Raw genomic sequence first — 15,931 nt, 5'->3', positions numbered from 1 at the left:
ACTGATAGGTACTCCTTCCTCGTAGGTGAAATTATTTACATGGGCCCTGTCACTCTAAATAAAGATAAGCTAATTAATCCGGGCGGTGTTGAAGTCGATGTAATTCCGATAATGAAGAGTCCGTGCAGTTCGCCGGTGCCCAAAAAGAAGCAGAGCAAACGCGCAAAATCCGAAATGGGCTTTTACAAAACCAAACGCCTGCTCCTTGAGGATGATAGAGGAAGTTTGCCTGATATAATGACTTCTTCTGCTGGGTCTCTTTATGACACGATAATACGCATGACCCCTGAGCGATTCCTGGGGCGAAGCACCGAGTCACTTGCCAGTAGTACCCACACTGACCGATTGTCAACGAGTCTCGGTAATACCGATTTGTACCCTCAAAGGAACCTTGTAACAGCAGTGACTCAGTGGTTAGAGAAATCCAGCCCTTTTAGTTCAACAGACAATATAGATGTGCAAAGCTTGAGTACTAGTCTGCACAGTACCTCAGTAGTAGATGACGACGACGTAATTGAGGGGTCTATCGCTTCTTTCTCAGACGACAGATCTTTATCTAAAAGTTTCATTCCCGATATTGTAATTTCTGCAGACCAAGAAAATAATAACGCCAAGTATTTAGGTAAATTGACGCACTTAGGACATAGACCCGGATGTTGACGGGGCCCTATTTTCCGTTTTCTTTGGTTTTTTGCATGGTTTGGTTACTTACTTTTAACCCAGTTTGCACAAGCAATCTTTGGCTTTTTCTGTTTGGTTTTGTCTCTTTTACTAGATCGATCATATCGATGTTGTGTCAGACTCATAATATGTTTTTCTCACCTGATGGTAAGTTTTTAGTATAGGGATTCATCAAGTCTAGTAGTTCGACGTTTTCCTTGACTTGGTTTGTACACAGCAATGCTTGATTTGATGTCAAGTATTATCAAATTTTGGCCTAATACTTAACGGGGATTTCTTTATAAACATTTTATCACTAAAAGTCTAAAACAGAAATAAAAAATGATATTTTTTTGCTCGAATTTGAAATATTAAAGAATTTTTTGCAAAACAAAAAAATTGAAAGGAACTTTCTGACAACCGATTTTTCAATTTTGAATTTTTAATATTGAAAGACAACGCCTTTTCTCTGTTTTCAGAAATGATAGAAATTTGAAAAATACATTTAGCAGAGCAATTTTTCTCATATAATTGTTATACTATTTGCATGATTTTTTGGAAAGACTCTGAAATTTTGAGATTCACAAAACTGCAAAGTACGCATTTTTTAAAAACTGCTGGCAATTTTGAATATCGCGAAGGGACATGGTCTTTCTCTATTGAGTGCAAAAAGCTGCACTGTCCGGTATTAGTAACTACTTTAAAGTTTGAAAGTGCAACAATTAAGGAATCAAATCAGAATTATTTCAAGCAATTTTAAATTTTACTTGATATATCAAGTGTTTACAAATGAAGCTACTTGGCTTGACTTGACTTCTAGAACCTCAAATTTGATTTGAATTAAGCCGAAGTCAAGTAGCTTGAAAATCAAGCCATTCCGTAAATCCTTAAATTTTTAGTTTGGAAACAACAACAACCCGCTTAACTTAAGTATTGCTAATGGCCTCATAAGCTCCTCCTAACATTTAACTACATCTTTTTAGAAACTAGCTGCGGACTAATACCTGCCGAGCCTTCATCACTAACAACTACTGACTCATCCGCACCCCAACCAAAACCACGCACTACTAAACCAGACATGCCGTTAGATTTCTCTAAATCCCAACTACCCAAACCCGAAAAAATTTTATCCCCCGTAAGGGATGATTTGCTCGATAATGACGAAGACGAGTTCGCTTCTTATTCCGATAGGAAAAAGTTCTGGGAAAACGTTACCAAGGAGACTGCTCATAAGCGCATGAGTCTTCACGAAGTCTCTATAACGGACAAAAATGTTATTGCCAAAAAGAGGACTTCAGTGCACGAGATTGGACAACCTCCGGTTCCAAAACCTAGAGCCATCTTGCAACCAAGCGTTGAAGTCGAACCTGCAGATTTAGAAATAAAGGAAAAGTCTTCGGGCAAGATTTTGTCTGAGTATCAGGCTTCGTTTATACCTCCTTTAGATAGGAAAACTCTGGACAAGTCGCAATATAGTATTGATAGTCAACCGGAAAAGGACGACAGTTTAGATTCAGATAAAGCTCAGAAAGGCAGCAGTCAGTTCATCGAACATACGGGATACATTTCTGACAGTGAAGATGTTGAGAACGTCATTTCGGACTCAGAAATCGAAGATCGAGTACCCCAAATTAGAGAAAGGCAAATGAGTGTCTTTGCTCCACCAGTAACCCAGCGAAAGACTATTTACGAACGCTCAGCTTCATTACCCACTGAAGACCTCTATGAGGTTTCCCGAAACTTGAAGCAACTAAAAGAGAAGTACGAGCAGAAGATAAAGGAAGATTTAATTGAAGAGCAGTTTGTCACAGACAATGAAGAAGAAAGTTCACCTGAGAGGAAAACTTTAGCAGCACTGCAGGAAGAACGCATTTGTGCTGTCAAGACTTTTGTGGATCAAGCAATGTCAAAGATGCTTTCAGATGATGAAGGCAGCCCTAGTTCTTCGGAAGATCATTCTTTTACCCCAATAAAAAGCGATCATGCCGAAAAGAAGTTTTGCATTGAATCTGGAGATCTGTTCAGAGCTGCCGAAATTCATCTAGACAAAAGTGAAACTGAGCGCTCAGAAAAGTCTCATGAAGAAATCCCTGAAATTACAGTCACCCTTTCAGGAAAACAGCGAAGAATCAGTGAAGAAAGCGACTCTTCAGTTGAGAAGCTGGAGCTTACATCAAAGGTTCCTGAAATACCTAAGACTTCAGATCAACCTATAAAACAGTCTAAAGAGTACATTCAGGATACCCTCTGGGAAGCCACTGTTGAAATCCCTGCAAATTTAGAAGAGAAGGTTGGTATTCTCCAAGATGTTGCAATGAGAACTACAACTGAAAGTACTATTGAGGAAAATGTGGTGACGGGAAGTGAGGAAGAAGATGAAATAGAGCAACTAGAGCATATTGTTAAAAGAAGCTCTATTCCAGACTCAGAAACACTTACGTCAATCGATTCTGAACAACAACAAATTGCTGGAATTAAAGAAAACATATCCGAGAAGCTCACAAAAGAACTTCATGAAAAACTAAGTGAAAAACTCAAAGCTCGCGATATCGTAATAGAAAAGGCCGTCTCAGAAGAAGTAGACGATAAAACCTTGGATGAGCTCAAAGAGCTCATGCTCGAAGAAGCCTTAGAAGAACTCCATCAACAGAAAACAGCGCCAGATAGAGAAGAAGACTTCAGTAGTGGTTTAAAAGACGAATCTGACCTAGGCTCAGAAAGTCATATGGATCATTCAGAGTCTGCAGCTTCAGAAAGAATTAAATCTGAAAGTCACAGCGAGATTGAAAAAATAATTCTAGATACTTTCCACCATATGAAAGTGGATCCTGATGAAGCCAAGAGAATTGCCTCGCAGCTGATCCAAGAAATTGAGACTGAATTGCAGAATCGAGGGGAATTAAGCAAGTCTGAAGCTTCTGAGCAAATGTTTGATCCAGAAATGTCTAGCTACCTCAAGCATCTGGCTGAAACTAATGGTCTAGATGAAAGAGAGGTGGAGTTAGTTGAATCAGTGCTTGCCAGACGTCAACGGGAACTTGCCAAACTGGCCAGAGGAGATACTCAAGCCTCAAGCATGGAAATCACTGATGAGGACTTAAGGTTTAGTGGAGCTGAACTGGCTGACTACACCAACACTTTGGAACAGCAAATGGATCAACTTGAGGCTGAAAAAATCCATAATTTAGATTTGGGTTATGATTTACGAGACCAGGAATTCCACGACAAGTCTGAGTCCTCAGAAAAGATTGACGAACACCATAAATCTGAAAAGAGATTTTCGCAAGATTCAGAGTCTTACGATGATTTCTGTAGGGCAAACATTACTAAGAAAGAGACAGCTACATTTATCGCTGAATCAATTAAAGGAGAAAGAAGCGGTACTGAGCATAGAAATGTAATTCTTGAAGAGGATGAAACTATATCTGAATCTAGTGCTGAAGAACATGCCAAAATCAAATCGCATATTGATGCAAGTGTTTCTCAACTAGCCCTGTCGAAAAGTAATAACCTTGAAACTACTGAAATCACTAGTGGAGTTATTGCTGCAGATACAGCATACAAATCCGACTCTCAGAAGACTTTCACTGAAATCAAAGGCGAAACCATGGAAAAAGAACTTTCAAAGGTAAAAGCAGAAGCTGAGGAGCACTCTCAAATCAGTGGGAAATCGTCCTCTAATAGATCTTCCAAAGAAATTACTGAAGATGTTTTAAAAGAGATTGAATGTAGAGCAGATACATGGCATGACGAACAGACTCACAAGGAAGAAAAGAAGCTGAGGGAAGATCTGAGGCATTCAGAAACCCTTGAGGACGGTTCCCAGATTACTACAAAAGTCATCGTAGACAAGCAGCATTTTACCTCAAAGTCTTGCATTATCACCAAAGACAAGAGCAACGAAAAAATTGTAACCACCTCCTCAAAAACTATAGAAGATTCAGAGCTTGCAGCAAAACTCATGAAAGATGATGTTGAAGCTGTGGTAACCAAAACTGAAACTGTCCATCGCACCTCTAGCTCAGACTCAAAATCGAGTGTTGAATCTGGAAAATCACCGGATAGAAAACTAGAAAGTCAAGTGATACTCAGAAGAGGCAAAGCTGACATGGATAGTAGCAGCAGCAGCTCTATTTTGAAACCTGATAGACGTTCTGGAGTGGAAGCTGAAGCTTATTCAAGTTCTGGAGAAAGCCACTACCAAAGCTTTGAAATGGATAGTGGTAGGAGTAGACCGTGCTCCTCAGATGTAGAAGGAATAGTAGCTGCAGCTTCTTCCGAGTACGAAACTGCTATGACATCAACTCAGGAATATTCAGCTAAATCCCATCTGACCTCCACTGAGTATCACACAGCAATTAGCAGTTTGAGCTCAAAAGAAAGTATGAAAAGTTTGGATAGTGAAAGCTCTGGACATTTGGGTAGCATCGAAGTCTCTGAGAGATCCGAGACTTTAGTCCCATCTACTAGTGACATAGAAGGAGATATCTTAGATTCAATTGATCAACAACTCCTGTTGGATGATGCAGATCAGATCTCTGATTGGACTAGACATGGCAGGCAAGTTTCTGATTTAACAGACTCAGATATTGTAAACGAATCTATAGATATCTCCGAAGAGGATCATCACGACTTGGATGGCAAGGCTGATGGGAGTTTTAAAATGAAGCGATCAGCTGAAATGACTTTCCAACCTGAGCTTAAAGGTTTTGCTCAAGATTCGCCCCATTTAGAGCATGTTGACATTGTTGAGAGGTATGGACAAAGCCTTGATGAAGGCAGCGTTCTCAGTATGAGCGTCTCTAGTACATCTAGCACAGGAGCTCAAAGGACTGTAATAGAAATGCATGAGGGCAGTTTGACTGGCGTTTCTGAGCATTTGAGTCTAGAGGACAATGAAATGACTATGCGAGGGAGTCAAGAGAGCTTACCCCTTACTCCAACTTTGCAGAAAAGCTATGACATATCTACATCTACACCACAACTACACTCAGATCTCTTAATAGACAATGTCACATTGACTACTTCATCGGTTAAGGAGGATGGAATACATAGCGCCAGCACCCAGATTACTTCAGAAACTTTTGAAGGTGCCACTTTATTTGGTAAAAATACAGAAGAACCTAAAAAAAAGGGGCATAGGCGCACCGAAAGTACTATGATTGGCATCTCACTGCCTCCTCGTACATCTGATTTGAAAGTTAAAGAGAAAGAGGGATTTGAATTGGAGAAGGACATAGATGAAAATGAGCTCACAGACAAAGAACGCCCTTCATCATCAAGTTTTTCAGATAAAGCTGAGTCTGAAATAGGTGATGCCATGAAGTCTCCAGATTTTACTAGTTCCTTTCCAGCAGAGCCATTCGATCGTCCAAAATCCCCAGAACCTCAAGATGACAAATTAGTGGATCTAGAAGAAGAATTTTCTCAGAAGACCAAAGAAGTGGCAATGGAATTGCAGCGCAAGCGCTCTTCTTCCAGCACCACAGATATCTCTAAAGACATTTTAGAAAAGAGAGACTCTCATGGAAAATCTAGTACTACCTCAAGTGAAAAGTCTAGTTTTGAAGAAGCGGAAGCTGAAGCTGCTTTCAATATGGTGGCTCACATCTCTCCCGCTCACAAAGTAAAACAAATCGTACCTATCTTAGAAGACGAAGATGCGGAGAAACGGGAGCTGGAGCTCCGAGAGAAGCAGAGACTTGAGCTTGAAAAGAAGAGAGCCGAGATACGGGATATTAGCCCTGGGTTTATTCCTAATATCACAGTTACTGATACAACTCCTGAGTCTGAGCATGCGAGTGATGAAGAAGGCCTGGTAAAGATTTCTCTTGAAGCCGTTGAGGTTGAGGAAAGTTTGGAGAAGATTAATGAAGATGTAGTAGAAGATCCAATTGAAGATGATATTCTCACTTCCTCAATGATGCAGTCAGCGCTTATTGATTCAGTAATCACAGATTCAATGACCACCAGTGATATGGCAACTGTAATGGAAGGGCATAAATCTGCAGAGAATGATGCGGACTCTCATAGCAGTGACTCATTTGAGATGCTTGAGAAACCAGATATCATCGATGACTTTGTCGTTATTGAAGAAGTGGGAAAAGAGGCCCAGGAATTCGACACTGAAGGCCAGAGTGTGAAGATTGACAAGTCTTCCAAGAAGGTCAAGAAGCACGACGAGGAGATTGAGAAGTATTTAGCTCACTCAGCTCCAACACCTTTAACGGGTAATGCTGGGACATCAATGGATGATTTGGGCTTTGAATTTGAAGACAGTCCTCCTCGTCCTGAAGGATCTGGAGTTGCGTCTACTAGGGAATATGGATATGAGTATGACAGAGAGCTTGAAGCTAACAAACAGTGGATTGAGAAGCAATTCCAAGGAGACCAAGCTGCAATGATTGCAGCGGGATATGGTTATGAGATGGAGTTCGAGCGTGGACCTCTGGAGGACATCAAAGAGGAGGATGTAAATGATTTTGCAGCATCAAGTTATGGGTCTCAGAAAGAATCCGGAGGGAGCCTCGGAAGTGTTAAAGATTCCTACTCCAGTACTCCAGACTATGATGTACTTGCTGGCAGGAAATATTTCACAAGATCTGGAGATCAAGATGACATTTCTATGAACAGTTTGCAGGAGTTCGAAAAACTAGAGCAAGCAATGTCTCTGGAAATGAGAAAATTCCATCAAGGACAAGGATCAGATTCTTCGAGTAGCGGCAGCTCTAAAAATCGCTTTCATCATGGGAAAAACAACACTGGAGACGACATTTCGGTAAACTCCCTTAAGGAGTTCGAAGGGCTTGAACACGCATGCATCCAAGCCCACAAAATTGAGGTCAAAGCCAAAGAAGAGGAAGCAGCATTGATTCAGATAGATGAAGGACAGGAGAGCATTGCTTCTGAATCTGAGAGCTGCGAGACTGTTGGAACTGAGAAGAAGATCACTGATATTGATGAAGAAGAAGACTATGAGAAGCGTATGTTTGAAATTGATGCCATTATTAAGCAGGCCCAATCCAACGTTGAGAGGTTTATAGACTTGAAGGAGGTGGAAAAAACTGAGTCGTTGGGCCGTGGGGATTCTATAGAAGAAGTCTCCAAAGTACCTGAATTAGATTTGGATGGCCCGGTGGTGAGCACTATCAAGGTTCAGTGGAAAGAAGAAGATGATGTAATGGTGACGTCCACTGATTCTTTGGACTTAAATAAAGATGAAGAGCAGAGGAGAGATAGTGCTGATAGTCTAGACGCTCCAGCTCGTGTTGGTGATCTTATGACTGCCAGTACAGACTCAATTGAATTCCAAGCTCAAAAACCTTCAAGTGAAAATATCATGACAGATTCTATAGAGATTCGAGAGGAGAAGCGAGACATGGTGTCTAGCGATTCATTAGAGTTGGGTCAGGCCACTAGTTCTGGACTTAATATTATTCAAACCGACTCCATCGATGAGGACGCCTCAAGAATTGGTCAAGACCATAGTAGCGCTAGCACTGGTAAAGACTTTAGTTCGTCAGCTAGAGAGGAGATGGAGCATGATATTGCTAGAGACGATCTAACTAGTTCCACTGCGACTCACGCTACTATGCAATATGATACTGACTCAGTGTTTTCAGGCAGCTTTACCAGCGGAGGCTCTAACACCATGGTTTCCTCCACTGATACCATCGACCCTAAAGAGATGGTGGATGTGGGGGCTGCCGCTAGAAAAGTCTGGTTCGATGAAGATTTCTCTGGGAGACGCGTTACTGAGTACGTAGAAGAAGCTTCTAGACCTTATGTATCTGAACATTTAGAGCCTCTGGATGATCAGCTTTACTCTCATGTAGTTCACCGAAAAGTGGAACTTCCCCCAGAAGTACGCAGAGTAACCTTCACAGGTCCTGATGCCGATGAGCAGCTACGTAAGTTCATGCAGGAATTTGATGAAGGAGAAGAAGTGCAGGAGAGTCAAGAGGTGGATGAATTTGGGAATGTGCATACAAAAAAAGTGGTCCAGAAGCGTTTTGTTATTAAAGGAGACCAAGAGGGGCAGAGCATTGAAGATTATTTCAGAGATCTGAATCGACCGGAAGTTGTTCAAGATCGCGGGGTTATCACCCGAGCCACTGCTGAGGCTGTAATCACCCAGGAAATCTCAGATGGAAAAGAGACGACTCAGACTACTATCACGAAGAAATTTGAGCTGCCCGGCTCAGAAACTGCTTTGTTAGCTTCACGTGCAGGTTTGTTGCTACTAAACCCTCAATTTGTTGAAAAGTCCCTTATAGGAGCCCAGTATTTAGTTTCAGTTTTTATTGGTTTAGTGAGTTGTTGTTACATCACATCTTCACTTTTTCTCTTTGGTTGGTAAGTCGGTTTGGTTTTGGGTTTGCATGAGTTCTGCAGAAAGCATGCCTTTAACTTACTAAAATTTCCTTTGTTTGGTCCACCAATTATTTTTTAATTACTGAAGTAGAGTGGTAATGATTTGTGGGCCATGCGTTTGCCGATTGGTGTTTAATGTTTTCTTTAATGAATTTTTGGTTTATAGGTGAGGAGCTTGCTCAAGCAGCAGCTGCGCACCCGACGACTTCATCTTTCAAAGGTAAACCACTTTCTTTTCTTCATAAAAAAATTGTTTAATAGGGCTTTTAGTACTAGAATAACAATTCTAGTAAGAGCAGCCACAGCCTTGTTTATAGCAGCTGCTTCTATTCTCGTCTTCAACTGCAACGTATATTTGCCCATATATCTAGATTATAATAGTCATAAGACACTTGTCGAGCTAAACATGTTGTTATTTGATGCCTTAGCTTCGGTAACCCGTAGAAGGCCCTTTCGTTACGAAATCAGCATGGAAGACCAAACGGAAGTTAATCTAAGGGAACATGATTGGCGCTTTAACATGCCACGATATGGTAGCTAGATAAACGTCGTGCCAGATTTACACCTCACACTTTGACACTTTTTGTTGGGGTCGCATTATCTTCATCTCAGCAAAATTACGATTTTTTTACTTGAAGAGATTAAGACAGTGCTGCTTCATTTGTACAGTTAAATGTCGTATGTTTGTTATCCCTCTATCATATGTGTTTCTTTGACCTGTTTAAGAAAGTTAAATATGAAATCGAAGGCCTGTAAAATTTATAAAAATGTTTGTTGACTTGATTCATTGGTAAGAGATTTTCAAATGCTTAATTCGTTGTGAAAAAATTGAATTTACTCTCTGCTATTCTTTACCGCTATGCAATGTTTTTTCCAAAAATATAAATTCGCATGTATTTCGGTTACACCATGAAAGAGAGTGATTCATTTTGAACAATTGTAAGTTAAAGCACATCAAGGCACGTAAGACGTTTCAAAGAAACACACTGATATTTGAAATTATCCAAAAGTCTCTAGATGTTCAATGCGCATGGTTCAATAACTGTTTTTTTATAATTTTTCGTTAATATTTTAGATGAAACACTTTTTAAAAAAATTCTATACACTGTTTCAAAGAAAGAAATTCTCAGTTACATTTGTTGAAAACATTGAAAGTCCTTTCCACATATTTAAATGTTTTTAATAATGAAGGCATGGGATATATGTATAATATTAGTAGAGATAATGTCATTGTCCACTTACTTTTAAAAACTTTAATATTTTTACTTTATTAAAATGAATATTTCTCTTTGCAGTGGAAAGTGAGGAAGTCGCAGAAAAATCTGAAAAAGATAAACAGAAGTAAGTGTAAAATTAGATTAGATTAGAGTGCAACAGCAGCAGCAGCAGCAGTGGGGTGGCTTAAAACGGTATCAATAAATACTATAAATTTTACATATAAATACTAACAATAATTACTAGAAATTTGGTTAAGCCATGCACGGAGCTTTATTTTCAGAATTTCTGATACATCGACATAGCACACATGCTGAGTTTACCACTTTTAATCTTAATCTGCCATCCCTTCTTCCGCCGATCCCAGGACCGATTAGGAGAAAAACATAAAAGTTTGTCAGATCAACTACAATGCATCAAACATACTGGACAAAAGTAACGCGAGACAACTTGTCCATTCTAAAAATGCTGGATAGTAAGGTCAACATGAAAGAAATAAAAAGAATAATGAACAAGGATGTTGCAAATGATGTTGCTTTTGTTGCACTCCAAACATAATCAATAGATAGTTTGTTAATATTTTAATAAATGTTAATTTTACACTTTTTTCAGAAAAATCAGTGACCAACATCAGCTATCTGACGAAATGAGAGAGCTCCTCAAGGAAATGGAAAGAGAGAGCAAACACTAAACGACTGACTATACTTATTATTTATCATGTATTGATTTAGTAAGTGATAAAACTGTTAGCGACGTATCAAAACTTGTATAAATACTCCCGAACATGGACGAAATTCTTAGTATCGAATGGAAGAAATACAAGCTTTTTTAGTTATTTATACTATAATGGTGGAGAGATGACTTTAGCGATGAAGCTAATAAGCACTAATACTCGCTTCGAAAGCTTCAACGTTTAAATGCTTGCCGAAAAATTTTAAAGTTACCACTTTTCAACAAAAAAGGTGTTGTTACCTATATAGCTTTATTACCAAAATTTACAAGTCCATCACGCAACTTGTTGCTGTCCGAAGTATTTTCAACAAAACCGCCAATTTTTGGCGAATTAAACACTCGTTCCAATTTAACCTAAACTTAATAAACAATAGTTAAAAGGTAGCTAGAGGCAAATTATTTTCATGTGCAATTTTCATTGTTTTTTTATAGGAGCAATTTTGTCGCCTCTAGCGCTGTTGCCGCATCGGACGAGTATTGAACTGCTTTTAAGTAATAAATTTAGGATTAGTAGGTATTAGTAAGTAATAAAACGTGCAACGGCGCTGGGCGCGACCCAAAATAAACGTAGCTGAAGAGTACTTATTTTATTAAAAAGAGAAAACAAATCGATGTTTGTAAGTAAAGTTATCTTCGCTTAATGTGTTTCTTTTTGTTAAAGCTGTTATTTTTTATATAAATCGATTTATTGTTAGTTAAGGTTACCTGATTATTTGTATAAAATGGTTTATTATTTATAATCGATAATCACACTAGTATTGTATTGAATTATTTCTATAGCTTTATGATTAACCCTCGACCCCATTGTTTCGCGCTACATCTCCATTGGTTTAGTGGTTTTTACCATTTGGGATGCTAGGAAAAAGCTTTAATAGTATGACGAAACGACGGGGCCGAAGGGAGTTTATTATTATTTATTTATAAATTGTGACATATGAACTATTTAATCTATGTATCAAAAATATTTCAGCGTCTAAACATAAAGCTTTCAGTATATTAAGACATTTGTTTTATTTTCCCAATACCTTCTAAGTGCAATTCGGCCAAATTGATAGGCCCATAGCTCTGACATTGTTCGTATTGAAAAGTGTGAAGAAGACAGGGCGAGAGCGGGAATGTTGAAATAAATATTTTTCAGGAGAAACCAAATCGAAGTAGCGATGAAGTAATTTATATAGAAATTTCAGAGACTGTCGTTCAATCAAATCGTTCAATGTCGTTGGCATGGATGTGATAGATGGGACACTTAAATCTTAAAATGGTGGATCATTCTTTCTTTTAAAATTCATTATTTCCTAAAAGAAATAATAAAAAATCCGCCTCTAAGGTATAAAACATATTTCCAAGAAATTCTTATAATGAAACTGATAATATATAGCGCTGGAGGCAAACATGTTTTTTGAGAATTGGATGAGTTTATTATCATATTTTTTGCCAAATTGCTCGACACCGGAGAGCTCTTTTAACGAAATATGAAAATGAACAAATGCGCTTTTTAAAGAAAACACCTTTGAATGTAAAATTATCTGGTTATTTTCAACCGCGAATGCTATTTAGATGAATAATATTTGCCAAATAATTAGAATTTATCGTCATACGTACTGCTTATACAATGTTTAGCGTTTGTTAATTCACTTTCTCTTGCAATATTTTGTAATTTATCGCAGGTAGATATGATAAAAACCGGTAGTTTATTTTTGGCGCACAGGTAAAATATTGTGTATCATACCGTACTAAATGCAGAAAAAAAGGTGTAAATACCCGTTTTATTACGTATTTCGTTCCACTATGAATTAAATTGATCGAAATATTTTATTTACTGTAAAATTATCGAGTATTTTTATATACAATTATTTTGTTTAGCTTTATATTTTTAAAATCAGTTGGAACTAACGATTTCACTGCTTGAGCCATTTATCACGTACCTCTCTATACGAGGTGTTACATAAATAGGGGTTTTTCTTTTAACACGGCATAGACCTCAAAAAACTAAATAATATTTTTTCGAAATCTCAAAAAAAAAAAAAATATGCGCAGATGACTTTTAATAAATTTTTGTATAAAATCCAAATCCTTTCCTGCATAAAATAGTGAATTCAATGTAAAGGAAATAAAATGTTCCACAAAAAATTATCAGCTATTGTAAAAACGCAAAAAACATTTAATATTTACCGTTTTTAAGCAATTTACCCATGTCGCTTAAAAATCAGTCCAGAAGTTTAGCTTCATGTGTTATTTTGATAAACTATCACTATTGATATTATTAAATTAACAATTATTGTCCATTATACAATGCTATTGCACAAGAAATAGTTAAAAAAAAACCATCTCTTTTAACAGCATGCACAAAGTCGTGGATAAAGCGGGCGACAATTTGTGCAAATGAAATCAATGGAGACAATTTCTAACACCAGTAGTAGCCAGTCTAGGAGTGAGCAGTAGCTAAAGATATGGTACTTATGAAAACTTTCATAAGCGCATGTTTCGATTGTTTTTGAGATTTCGAAAAAATGTTATATAAAAATATTGCTTAGTTTTTTCAGGTCTATGTCGTGTTAAAAGGAAAACCCCTATTTATGTTACGCCCTGTATGCTTAACAACCATTTATGTAACCAGTTAGGAAAAGCATAATTTCATGAAACAAATTAGATTTTGCGGTGCTATTTTCGATATCACCGAGCGGGTCTCCTTGAATAAACAGATAAGGAAGCTATTTCGCCCACGCACGAACGCTGCTCTTGTAAAAATCGAAACTTAGAGATTTCTTTTTCATTTACTTCTATTAACTCGCACATCACTCAAAGAAGTCAGAAACCCACACCACCTACGTCTATCAATGGGTTAACTGTCGGTAAGTTTAGGACGCCGTGCTGATCTGGCTATTTTTAGGAAAGCGTGTTTTTAAAACACGACAATTCATTACGGTTCAATCCATATCAATATAGGATGCATATACGTTGACTATAATCTATAATGCCCAAAGAGGGAGGTATCCAATTTTTAGCATTTTTCAAATTTTGAGCGTCAATATCTCAAGAACGCGAGAAGCAATAATGTTAAAAATGCAAATCGAGTTAATGGATTTGACGAACTTTGTCAGCCTGCACTGATCGGGTTAACGTATTTCTTTTAATTCTCAAGATTTAAGTTGACTGTAATACCGATGTTCAAATTGCATTTTTAAAGCTTCAGAGCCTCATTGCCCGACATGCCTCGGAAGGAGCGCGTTAGAAACACGAGCCTTCAGCTCAAAATCAGGCTCGCCTTTTGCCCCGCAAAGCTCAGGAGTGTTTTTTATTGCTGTTTATTGAATTCTTCCGCATAGTTTCACTCGCGTGAAACGAAGGAAGATTCTCCAATAGTCACTCTCCGCGAAATCACAACGTATACGGGATAGGGTTGACAAGTAATGCTAAGGATTTTCAGGGCTTTTAAGAATTCCCCCTTGAATGAACCGCACTTTTGTTTCTCAAATATCTAAAGTTATTAAATCCCCTAAAACCTCTAAAAGCTCCAATATAGGTCGCCTTTACAACGACAATGTTAATTTTAAAGCGGTTATGGGCTCCATTATCGCGCCCCTTGAATTATTGTCGCACGCAGTTTACATCATGTTGTTTTACATTATGTTGCAACTTTACAGCCCACGTTAATTAACCTCTGCAACCGGCCGCAGCTTAAACGGTTAAAAGTAAAATTTTATTTATGTCAATGATAGTTTTTTATTAAATTTCCATTGGGGGCGGGCGAGACATAAGTAACAAACAAATGTTACATTATAATGAACAAAGAAACGCATATGTTTTATAAAATATTTTATAAGTTCGAATATGAAAAGGAATAAAAGTTTCGCAGTAAGAAATAAAAATGTTTTATTAAATGTTGTAAAAGTTCGAAAAGGAAAAAGAATAAAAATTTCTCAATCTTTAATTAAAACGTTAGTAAGATTAAATCTACACTCGCAAACCACAACTATGTTTAAGCCATTATTGTCTCAGCCTTCAAGTAGAATTATAGCGTGGAAACTGGGGGCAAATAAATAATAACATAATGAATACAAATTCATACAAGGTTTAAATGTTAGCACGATATATGTTCACAGGCCTTTAGCGGCAACTGGTTGGTTGCTAAATAATGCCACCTCATAACAACAGTGTCGCAGTATCTGGAAAGCAGCAGAGGATACACTTTGGAGGATAATAATTTGCAGATCAGGCTAACAAAGCCTAATTACCATAATATTAGCTTTGTCATAGGAGCTGGCTGTGTTGCTTCGTTTGAGACTGTGCTAATCATGTTTTCTCCATACACAATCCTCTTAAATTTCATCTACCACCATTTACTTGCACTTCGGTAAGTTCCCTTTAATAAACTTAAATACATATAATTCAACTTTTCCTAATCTCAGCCGAGAAGTTCGTCTATTCTTTTTCAACCACTCCTTAAGATTAATTTTGTATAGAAAGTTATGAAGTTAAGTGGGATTTTGTTGGTTAAGATTGATAGTGAAAGGTTTTTGTGCAGAGTGGTGTGATATATTAATTGGAGAGGTTTCTACCGGAAAGTTCGATTTTATCCTTGAAGATTTTGGAGAAATCATAATGCCATATTTCTTCCTGTTCATTGCGTAACTTATAAATATTATATATATAACAGTTATTTATGATACGAAACTTTCGCAGCAAGTTTTTAATTGCATTTAATTCTTGTTAGAACACCCAGAAAATTAAGTTTCAGTATATGAAGGCTTATCACTATCATACGCACTCTGTTCAGATTAATTCACAATTTGAATAATAACTTTTTTGCTCCATTTCTCCTTCTGGACCCCTTTCTTGCCTGCAAATTTCGATTTTGAAATTTTTACTTCCTTCATATTAATTTCTGACTTATTTTTTCTAACATTTTTTCTATTATAATTTTTATGTATCTGAAAGGTGAATAAAAGTC

General features: G+C 37.6%; 1 protein-coding gene across 1 annotated transcript in view; it reads left to right on the top strand.

The window, feature by feature from the left end:
* The window catches only part of LOC136415668 (titin homolog), a 34,749-nt gene extending 22,769 nt beyond the window's left edge, over window positions 1-11,980 (top strand). The window contains exons 4-9 of the mRNA XM_066400373.1: window positions 26-622; window positions 1,644-8,891; window positions 9,200-9,253; window positions 9,462-9,566; window positions 10,329-10,374; window positions 10,861-11,980. Of these exons, the coding sequence (XP_066256470.1) occupies window positions 26-622; window positions 1,644-8,891; window positions 9,200-9,253; window positions 9,462-9,566; window positions 10,329-10,374; window positions 10,861-10,939 (8,129 nt within the window). The 3' untranslated portion in view covers window positions 10,940-11,980. The remainder of the gene's footprint in view (window positions 1-25; window positions 623-1,643; window positions 8,892-9,199; window positions 9,254-9,461; window positions 9,567-10,328; window positions 10,375-10,860) is intronic.
* Window positions 11,981-15,931: the final 3,951 nt, after the last annotated feature.

Source organism: Euwallacea similis, chromosome 20 (assembly GCF_039881205.1).
Source record: "Euwallacea similis isolate ESF13 chromosome 20, ESF131.1, whole genome shotgun sequence".
NCBI lineage: Eukaryota > Metazoa > Arthropoda > Insecta > Coleoptera > Curculionidae > Euwallacea > Euwallacea similis.
This window is presented reverse-complemented; position numbering and strand designations above follow the sequence as displayed.